Below are 11,507 nucleotides of genomic sequence, written 5' to 3'. Positions count from 1 at the left end.
TGCATGGCGGGAGATTTAAATCTTCACGTGCGGCTCGTTAACGTCGTTATTCAGACCAGGTGTGGTGACAGGGCTGAGTGGATGAGACCGTCAACGAGTTGGCTAGCTAGCGAAACTATTTTTAACAGCTACGAAGCTAGATATATATCTATATCTAACCTAACCCATATAGATATATAGATATCTAACCTAACCTATATAGATAGATATCAGAGTTAGTATTGTGTTGTCTTATTACATTGCTCGTGGTGAGTAACAGTAAACATAGTGAGAGCTATTCTGTTAGCATGTAGAGCTAGCCTAGCATAGAGCTATCGTGTCATTCAGAGAGAGTGTTGCTCCTCGGTCACTGAAGCTCCGTTCGTCGCAGCTGACTTAGAGGTTTGGTTGTGTTGTGTAAAGCTTGTGTGTGTTGTGTTTTGAATTCAATGCTTAGATTAATGAAGGTAGATGTTCATAGGCATTGTAAGTTGTAACTATTGAAGGTTTTGAACGTTTGTATCATCAGAAACAGAAACAGGCAATAATGAATCCCAACGTGTGGAATATCAAGGAGATTCTGAGCATCCCTGGAACAAGGTAACCACACACACACACAACACATAAAACACAGGTACGTACGCATACATACAGACACATACACACACACATGTATCCATACCAGACCTATATACCTACTATCACCCCCCCCATAACATCAACCCTCTCTACCTCCCCAAGAACCTCCCACCTTCTACATAACCCCCCCCTAACCCCAGCATGCTCTCTGTCCTGTAATAAACCCAGCATAATGTTAGTAGCTGTCTGTCTGTTAGTAGCTGTGTCTAACACTGACCCTGACCCTAACACTGACCCTGACCCTAACACTGACCCTGACCCTAACACTGACCCTAACACTGACCCTAACATTGACCCTAACATTGACCCTAACCCTAACCCACACTGACCCTAACACTGACCCTAACCCTGACCCTAACCCTGACCCTAACACTGACCCTAACACTGACCCTAACCCACACTGACCCTAACCCTAACCCTAACACTGACCCTAACCCTGACCCTAACCCTGACCCTTACCCTGACCCTAACCCTGACCCTAACCCTGACCCTAACCCTGACCCTAACCCTGACCCTAACACTGACCCTGACCCTGACCCTAACACTGACCCTAACACTGACCCTAACACTGACCCTAACCCTGACCCTAACCCTGACCCTAACCCTGACCCTAACCCTGACCCTAACCCTGACCCTAACCCTGACCCTAACCCTGACCCTAACCCTGACCCTAACCCTGACCCTAACCCTGACCCTAACACTGACCCTAACACTGACCCTGACACTGACCCTGACACTGACCCTGACACTGACCCTGACACTGACACTGACACTGACCCTAACACTGACCCTGACACTAACCCTAACACTGACCCTAACCCTAACACTGACCCTGACACTGACCCTAACCCTAACCCTAACACTGACCCTAACACTGACCCTAACCCTAACCCTAACACTGACACTGACCCTAACACTGACCCTAACCCTAACCCTAACCCTAACACTGACACTGACCCTAACACTGACACTGACCCTAACCCTGACCCTAACACTGACCCACCTATGAAATATTTGAAATGTGGGACCATGGGGCTGTGGGAACATAGTCAGTCAGTCAGATTTGACATTTCAAGGCATATTCATATTGCTAGTATAGGAAACGCGTAGTGACAGTGCCTGTGTGTATGTGTATGTATAATAATGTCTGTGTTTATAATATGTCCTTAGTGGGACCAAACCCCCAGGAAAGACGGGTCCTACTAGCGACTACGGCAGCTGGACAGACTCACAGTTTCTATCTGGGTCCCAGTTTTGGCCTGAAGCCTCTCAGGGCAGATCCCAGGAGATGAGCCAGAACATCTCCAGAACATCTCAGCCCAGCTCACAGGAGGTACTGGACATGCTCACAATTCACCTGCTTGACTTGTCTGGAACTTTCTATTGTCCCACAGTTTATAACACTATACTTGACCATCACCTAACCCTAACCCTTCATTATGAGCATAATGTATCTGCATTTGAAGTACGACTGTGTCACTGTGATGTGTGATGCATTGCTATTTAGGCAAGTGAGCTAAAGATCTCCAGCAGTTACCACACCAAACCATTCTTGTTTGGAGGCGACTTCAAGGACAAAGGCAGGTTGCCAAATGTCACCAGTGGCAAAGCTTTTGGCATGTTGGAAAGGTTTGAAGAGGACAAGAAAAAGGCAAAAGAAAAGTGTGAAAGGTAAGAGTTAGGGTTAGGGTTAGGGTTTGGAAGAGGGCTGTGTCTCTTTGATTTAATTATATTGAAAATTGAAAATTGAAAATAAAGATATTATTAGTGCTTACTAATGTTCTCTTTTGTTTTCGTAGCGGCATTCTTGCCACTGAATTTCTACAGTTTCGTGAAAACCTTGAGAATGTGAGTCATGATTGCAGATTTTGCTTGATTGGTTTCAATCTTTTTTTTTTTCATTTTCATTTTCTGATATGATAAAACCTACTTCTGTGTGTTTCAGATGAAGCTCTCTATCAACAAGATTGATCAGTGCACTACTATATGCAAAAAAGTGTTATTGGAAGGCCTTGACAATTTTGCAAAGACATGTGAGTTAAGTGACTTAAGTGTTAGGCTAGTAGTAGCATACATACACAAAGGGTTATAATACAGAGCCCAGATACTGGTGGTAGGCCGATTTATTGCCATACAGTATTTTAAAAGCTTTTTTTGCGACCAGTAGATGGGGCTCTTGTTTAGCATCTATCTAATCTCTGGGTGGAATCCTAACTCGAATCTGTGCATGTAACTGATATTTGTGTAAATCTTACATTCATGTCAATGGGTAATTTGTGCTATGATTCAACTTGATGATCTCCAGTTAGGATTCATTCATCTTATGTTCTGTTGAACTAACTGGGATGGGGCAGTGTGTACTACTGTAGATACGTTCTAGCCAACATAGTTATAGGAAGCTTTTCCCCTTTGATTTGTGAAATGCAAAAGAAATCTATTAGATTTGATCACATTTTACATTAACCTTCAACATATTTTGCAGTTCAGCAAAATATATCCAGTTTGCAGGGTGGCATTGCATTGCAGTTTGATGCAATGGTAGATAAAGTGAGCTCCCAGTGTCAGATGTTGAGAGAGGCTGAAGAGAGAGCAGTCAAGGTGAGGACAAATGGGATGTATAATATCATCATGCCTTTTAATTTGTTTAGTTTGCACACAACAGTTAAGATCAGTTAAAGCTAATGTGTGGGGAGGGGGTTGGTTGCAACAGAGAAAGCTTGCTACATGTGGCAGTGTGTCCCATCATTCATGAGGCTGTTGCTACATGTGGCAGTGTGTCCCATCATTCATGAGGCTGTTGCTACATGTGGCAGTGTGTCCCATCATTCATGAGGCTGTTGCTACATGTGGCAGTGTGTCCCATCATTCATGAGGCTGTTGCTACATGTGGCAGTGTGTCCCATCATTCATGAGGCTGCTGCTACATGTGGCAGTGTGTCCCATCATTCATGAGGCTGTTGCTACATGTGGCAGTGTGTCCCCATCATTCATGAGGCTGTTGCTACATGTGGCAGTGTGTCCCATCATTCATGAGGCTGCTGCTACATGTGGCAGTGTGTCCCATCATTCATGAGGCTGTTGCTACATGTGGCAGTGTGTCCCCATCATTCATGAGGCTGTTGCTACATGTGGCAGTGTGTCCCATCATTCATGAGGCTGTTGCTACATGTGGCAGTGTGTCCCCATCATTCATGAGGCTGTTGCTACATGTGGCAGTGTGTCCCATCATTCATGAGGCTGTTGCTACATGTGGCAGTGTGTCCCATCATTCATGAGGCTGTTGCTACATGTGGCAGTGTGTCCCATCATTCATGAGGCTGTTGCTACATGTGGCAGTGTGTCCCCATCATTCATGAGGCTGTTGCTACATGTGGCAGTGTGTCCCATCATTCATGAGGCTGTTGCTACATGTGGCAGTGTGTCCCCATCATTCATGAGGCTGTTGCTACATGTGGCAGTGTCCCATCATTCATGAGGCTGCTGCTACATGTGGCAGTGTGTCCCATCATTCATGAGGCTGCTGCATTACTACCTAGTTACATGGATGAGTACTGCTTTCCAGCAAGTAGGCCTAATATTTCTGCACTGGACACAATAAGAATGAAGCGACCTATAATGATGCTGTACATATGCTGATAATGTTGTCAGTTACAGGATCTCTATTAGGGTGTGTTCTCACTAGAACATTTGCTTCACTTGAAACAGAGTTTAGGATAAAGTTCGCTTTGCTCTGCGTCGTTTGGAGCAAACACCCGTCAGATGCTCCGCTTGAAAAGGGTGGCTTAGCTTCAGTTAGAAACGACGCATCCATCACATTGCTTCACTTCGCTTTTGGTGAGAACGCTGCTCGAGGCTGTCCATAGGAAAACAACAGCGCACGCGTGTTGATCTGGATAAGAGCGGGACAACGGGCAATTTCCAATTTTTCGGACCAATCAACTACCACGTCTGTTGCTTCGATTGCGTATGTTACTTCGTTTACATAAAGGGCTGTGAGAACGCAAATCAGATAAATAATTTATGCAACCATGTTGTAATCTCATCCACTTGCTCCGGGTCTCGGTTCTGACTTTCATGTGAGAACATGACCTCAGATTTGTTTAGGGTTAGATCTGCATCCACACTGATGATATTTCTCTTCTGATGCAGACGGGAGTGGCGACCGCTGAGCTCAGCGTGCAGATGCGAGGCTTGCAGCAGAACCTGGAGGCCTTGCAACAGGAGCAGAGAAGAGAACAAGGCATGCTAGGAGAGGCCCTGTCCCTGCTAGGCTCCTTGGTGTCTCAGCATGGGTCTGGGCCGAGCCCTGTCAGTGTAGCAGACAGCACAGTCCAAACTTCACCAGGGCTGGTGGAGAGGTTCTGCCTTGTGAGTGAAGAGAACCGGTTCTTTGAGGGTGTGCGTCTGTGTGGTATGACAGCTCCTCTGACAGCAGTGGCGTGTGTAGGTGAGAGTGGGACGGCAGGGCTGCAGCTCCCTACAGAGAGAGGCCCTCCGGAGACGTGTGAAGAGGCGCCCAGAGCGTTCTACCCTCCTGGGGTGGAGGATCACTGCAGCCAGATGCTGCCAGATGAAGCAACCAACAGTTCTTGGCAAGGGGTGTGCCACGGTGCTGTGACTCACAGAACAGGCAGGGGGGCCGCCACAGCCCTGCAGTACCCCCTGCAGTACCCCTTGCAGGACCCCAGCAGGGCCTATTCAGTTCTACAGGATGTGACCATCAGCACCCGTTACATGAACACCCCCCGTGATCCTGAACAGAGCAGCCAGCCGGATCACAGTGAGCCTGCAGCTCCCTATGAGGGCCCTGGACGCCGGAGCGTCAGAGCTGTGAGGAAAGTTAAGCAGCGAGGCCCGAGGAGACAGAAGAGACCTCTGCTGCCCCCGAAGGCCAGGAGGGACGAAAACCGTCAGCCCCTCAAACTCCAAAGTGTGCAGAAGTGTCCAGCTGCATCACCTATCAAGGACCCACATTATCTGAAAAGGATGGTCACTCTCAAACAACAGAACAAGGAGACAAGATCTAACGGAAGCACACCCATAGATCTAACGGAAGACAACCATAATCCTTTCAGCTTCACCTCCCAGGACAGTAACAGCTCTCTCTGCGACACAGGGAATGAGAGGCATGCATGGGACAAGCTGCTACCTGGGCCCAAGGCCGAGGTGACCGAGAGAGCAAGAGGTTGGCAACTGTTTGACATAAACTGTGATTCTGACTAATAACATGTATTAGGGTTAGGGTACTGTATGAGGTGTGGGGGGAGCTCCATGAGAAAATGTTCCTTCATGGTGTGTAGTTTAGCTTCATGTTGCATAGTTTAGCTTCATGGTGCGTAGTTTAGCTTTAGTTTAACTTTTTTTGCAGTTGATTTTGACTTTGTCCATGTTATTCTCCATCTTTGCTCTGTACATTTTCCATCAGACTTCAAGTTTCAATAAAGAATAAACGCATGTATAAGAACAGTGCTGAATTATCTATATTTTATTGCCTTGAGTGAAACAAAATTAAATAAATAAGGATATATATAGGGAAGCAGAGGCAAGAAAAATATTTGGTAAAAAATAGTTTGATGAATAACAAAGCATATATTTATATCCAATGGCCCAGTTTGTTCTGAATTATTGCCAAACACCTTTATAAGACTAAATCTCAGTAAACCACATTTCATTCTCCTCGACACCAAACCCGACTTGCTGCATGGCGTTCTGTACACTATGCTGCATGGCATTCTGTACACTATGCTGCATGGCGTTCTGTACACTATGCTGCATGGCATTCTGTACACTATGCTGCATGGCGTTCTGTACACTATGCTGCATGGCGTTCTGTACACTATGCTGCATGGCGTTCTGTACACTATGCTGCATGGCGTTCTGTACACTATGCTGCATGGCGTTCTGTACACTATGCTGCATGGCGTTCTGTACACTATGCTGCATGGCATTCTGTACACTATGCTGCATGGCGTTCTGTACACTATGCTGCATGGCGTTCTGTACACTATGCTGCATGGCGTTCTGTACACTATGCTGCATGGCGTTCTGTACACTATGCTGCATGGCATTCTGTACACTATGCTGCATGGCATTCTGTACACTATGCTGCATGGCATTCTGAACACTGCTGCATGGCATTCTGAACACTGCTGCATGGCATTCTGTACACTATGCTGCATGGCGTTCTGAACACTATGCTGCATGGCGTTCTGTACACTATGCTGCATGGCGTTCTGTACACTATGCTGCATGGCATTCTGTACACTATGCTGCATGGCATTCTGTACACTATGCTGCATGGCATTCTGTACACTATGCTGCATGGCATTCTGAACACTGCTGCATGGCATTCTGTACACTATGCTGCATGGCATTCTGTACACTGTGCTGCATGGCGTTCTGTACACTATGCTGCATGGCGTTCTGTACACTATGCTGCATGGCGTTCTGTACACTATGCTGCATGGCATTCTGTACACTATGCTGCATGGCATTCTGAACACTGCTGCATGGCATTCTGTACACTATGCTGCATGGCATTCTGTACACTATGCTGCATGGCGTTCTGAACACTATGCTGCATGGCGTTCTGTACACTATGCTGCATGGCATTCTGTACACTATGCTGCATGGCGTTCTGTACACTATGCTGCATGGCGTTCTGTACACTATGCTGCATGGCATTCTGTACACTATGCTGCATGGCGTTCTGTACACTATGCTGCATGGCGTTCTGTACACTATGCTGCATGGCGTTCTGTACACTATGCTGCATGGCATTCTGTACACTATGCTGCATGGCGTTCTGAACACTATGAGGTTGGGGAGCTTTTTATAGCATTTAAGGGGCAGCTCTGCTCAGCTCTGTGCAGGTCTTCAGTAACAAGCAGCACATGTCAACATACTGCAGACCTCTTGTCTGTTTCTACGGTAGGCCTAACCCTAACCCTAGGCTCAATATCACCATGCCTACATTAAGCCTGAGAAAAGAGTGTCTCAGTTTGAAAAGCTTTGTTGGCATAACAGAAATATAATCGTGAACATAGGAAGAATAAAAAGCAATTGTTTATTTTAAACAATTGAATTATTAGGGCCTTGTCAATGGTTTTATTATTTATATAAATGAATAAGGACACAAATCCATTATTCAAAATGATGTTGACTTAATAGCGAAGACCTTAACAGACACTATACTTTCCTACGTGCTTTTACTCTGCATTTACAGCCGCATATGTCTGAATGGAATCAGTGAACATCTCCTCATACTGTAATCATAGAGACACTTCAGAATGAACGACAACAAAATGCAACATTTGTACAAGTAGCTATAGTTCAGAGTCACAACACCCTAAGGTATCATTATAATTGAAGATACAATAATTGATTTAATATGTGCAACACAACATGTCATATATAGTGTAAAGCGCAGAGTGTTTTTGTGCAGGGCCCTAGTGGAGGGCCTTGTAGTAAACCAGAAACAGGACCAGGGAGAGTGTTAATGCGTGTTCACTCCTGGCCCAGCGATAAGTGCTTAGGGTTAGGGCTCAGTCGCCTCTCAGCTTTCACAACTCTTGGCCAATATTCCCTGAGCCACTTGGGAAGTGGTGTCACACTGTCACCAGATCTGCGGGTGGGGACATCAGTCCTCTGGGGTTGAGCTTAGCCACCAAGCAGACGTCATAGCCGTCGTGCATTAGAGCGCTCCGGGCCACCACGGTCCAGCGGTTCTCCCAGGGGTCCAACTCCAGGATGTCTTTTGTTATGTTGTCATGACGATCTGAGGGAGATGGAGATTAAAATTCTGTTTAGGGAAGATGCTGTCATTATAGGACTCATTTCACAAAGGATTAATGACTGACATAATTATTTTAGAACTGGTTTTTAGGGTTAGGGCTACCTGCTCCCTTGTAGTAGCCACACACATAGAGCTTCCCCCCCACCACCCCGGCGTTGGAGGCGTGGGTGCGTAGGGACAGCTGGGGCGAGGGCAGCGCTGGCCCGTCTCTCCAGAAGTCTCCATCAGGGTTGTAGATCTCCACTGTGTCAAGGCAGCGACGCGACTGCCCGCGGTCCATCCCCTCACAGCCGATGCCCCCTGGCAGAGCAAAATGGGTCATTACCTGTTTGTGTTGTCAAGTGCAGAAATCATCTGAGCTGGTCTAGATAAGAGCATCTCTGGTTTCTCACCCAGCACATAGATTTCACCATTTAGTGCTACAGCACTACAGCGGTATTTGGAGTGCTTCATAGAGCGCAGCTCCGTCCACTTGTTTGTGTCTGGGTCGTACTGCAGGAGGCGGTTGCTCAATCTGTCAGGCTCATCATCTATCCGCCAGGACTGCCAGGGGCGTGACGGAGCAGCACAGGTGCGGTTAGGGTTTCATACTCTGACACAAACACAGTCTGTCTCCCAACTCTTACAGCCTCAAGCACAACATGTTCAGGAGTGAGTGAAATACAGTGGTAAAAAATACATTGGTAATATGTGAAACAAAGTTGTTAAGTAATGTTGTTAGATAATGAACTAATTGTAGGTAGTGTACACACACTACCAATATTTGAGTATTTTAACATTTAGAAATATCTAACAGCATTTAAGCTTTATTAACATTTAGAAGCATTTATAAGCTTCATGAATAAGAAGCTTGATAAGAATCTAACATTAATGTTTCAACATTTATAAAGACTTATTTATGAAAACTATTGTAATCATTTACCCAAATGCGCACATTACACGTCAACATCAACTGTTTTGTTTACACATATCTTTCTGTATCTTTCTCCATTACCTCTGGAGTTCGACCGCCAAGCACGTAGAGGCGGTCCTTCAGGGTGACCACGCTGTGATAGGCCAGAGGTATGGGTAACGGGGCGGCGCTACGCCAAGGCCCGCCCTGCAGGGACCAACGCTCCACACAGTTAGTGATGATGTATTGGTTCTTCAGCTTCATCTGGCCCCCCAGCAGGTACAGAGCGTCTCCCAACGCCGCCAGAGCGTACGAGTCACGGTACTCAGCTGAGCTCAGGTGCTCCCAGGTACCCTGGGCTTCCACCCTGTACCTGAAGGAGGCAAGCAAAACAGACGATGAGTGTGGGGGATTCCACCTGTCCACTAGTAAGGTTTCTTCTCAGTAAAAACACTAAGGGTTAGGGTTAGAACAGTAAAAACACTAAGGGTTAGGGTTACTGGCCAACATGCTCACAGTCACACTACCTGGCGATGAGAACACATGGGGCCGGTTTCACAGACAAGGCTTAAGCCTAGTCCTGGACTAAATCACACTTTCAATGTAAAATCTCCATTGAAGATGCTTTTTAGTCCAGGATTAGGCTTAAGCCTTGTCTGTGAAACTGGCCCATGATGTTCTCTCTCAGGTTACCATGTGATGAGCTCATTCTCACACTATTGTTTGATCATTAGGATTCCTACCTGAAGATCTCCACATTACTCTCCTTCTGCCGTGCCATTCTACGCACACCTGCCTCTCCAGCCACGATGATGTGGTTATCCTCTGTAACAACGCCTGCACACACAAAGCCCAGAGCCTCTCCGTAGCGCGGTGACGTGATGTAGTGGGTCCGGCCTGTCGACGGGGCGAAGCAGAAGCTGCGGTCCTCGTAGCCGCCGTAGCGCGAGCGGATCCCTCCGCCCTCGTTGCCGATGCAGAGCAGCAGGTCTGTGGTCTCCATGCCGTAGCGGAGCTTCAGCCTGCGGGGTGCCGCTGCCGGGTGCATCCCCGTGGCCTCCAGCGCCTCCTCCATCATCTCCAAGCACTCGGCGTTTGCCAAAAGGTTCATGTTCCTCTTCATCGTTACCCTCAGGTAGTCAGAGCTCACTAGTGGCAAACGGACCTTCTTCAGGAGCTCTGGGAGGTGCCGGCTACGCCCGTCCCCGTCCCCCAGAGTCTCCTGGCTGACCCAGCGCAGCACCACCTCCAGGATGGTCTCCTCACGCGACACGTTCAGATCGTCGGAGCTCAACAAGACGGCCAGCTGATGAGCCTCGAGCTCCAGCACCTCCTCGCTCATGCACACCTCTACAAAGTGCTGCTGCACATAACGCCAGGCCTGGTCAGTCAGCTCCTCTGCCCCCAGGTCACGCGCGTAGTAGTACACCCCCAGACAGTTGGATGCGTCCATGTTCTCAGTCATGTGAAGCTTGCAGCGGCTGAAGACGTCATCCATCTGCAGGAGGAAGGCAGCAACAGAGACTCCCTGCACGTTGGCATTGGAGAGCGGCAGCTGAGAGCAGTACATGTAGTTCAGGAGCAAGGCCAGACTATCTGCAGGGGTGTCACGCAGAAGCACCTCTCTACTGCTGCACTCGCGCAGGCCGCAGGTGAACATGACACGGAAGTAAGGGCTGAATGCGGACAACACAACCCGGTGACAGGGGAAGCTGACGCCCTCCGCCACCAGCACCACGTCTGTCAACATCTCAGTCTCCCTCATCTTCTTCAGCTGGTCCAGCAGCACCAGGCCATGCTTGGATCTCACATCCATTTGGCTTAAGTGTATTCAGCAGCAAGATAATAAATGTAATCAAATGAAAAACAAGACTACTCTTAAAAAATTGGGTCTTTATCTGTAGAGGAAAATAAATGTTTTGCATTCAGTATTGGCCAAGCACTGTAATAGACATGTTCATGAACATTAACATTGAGTGATACATTTACTAGGGTGGTCCATCGCTATTCTTTCACCTTCTTATTCTCTCTCAGTTGTGTTGCACATTATGTGAATAGCGTTCCGTAATGGACATTCTCTCTCTCTCTCTCTCTGCGATAAAGGTTTAAGTCTCTCTCTCTCTCTCTCTGTCTCTCTCTCTCTGTCTCTCTTTCTCTCTCTCTCTCTGTCTCTCTCTCTCTCTCTCCCACATTGACACCTGG

General features: G+C 47.3%; 1 protein-coding gene across 1 annotated transcript; it reads right to left on the bottom strand.

Moving 5' to 3' along the window:
- Positions 1–8,225: 8,225 nt before the first annotated feature.
- kbtbd12 (kelch repeat and BTB (POZ) domain containing 12) lies at positions 8,226–11,121 on the bottom strand (the record flags this gene model as incomplete). The annotated part of the gene is made up of 5 exons (XM_080545738.1): positions 8,226–8,395; positions 8,516–8,713; positions 8,806–8,956; positions 9,408–9,678; positions 10,049–11,121. The coding sequence occupies 5 exons, from the start codon at positions 11,119–11,121 to the stop codon at positions 8,226–8,228; spliced, it is 1,863 nt and encodes a 620-aa protein (XP_080401864.1).
- Positions 11,122–11,507: the final 386 nt, after the last annotated feature.

Source organism: Nansenia antarctica (assembly GCF_963989245.1).
Source record: "Nansenia antarctica genome assembly, chromosome: 15".
NCBI lineage: Eukaryota > Metazoa > Chordata > Actinopteri > Argentiniformes > Microstomatidae > Nansenia > Nansenia antarctica.
The sequence above is the reverse complement of the archived record's forward strand: the minus strand, read 5'-3'. Positions and strand labels throughout refer to the sequence as shown.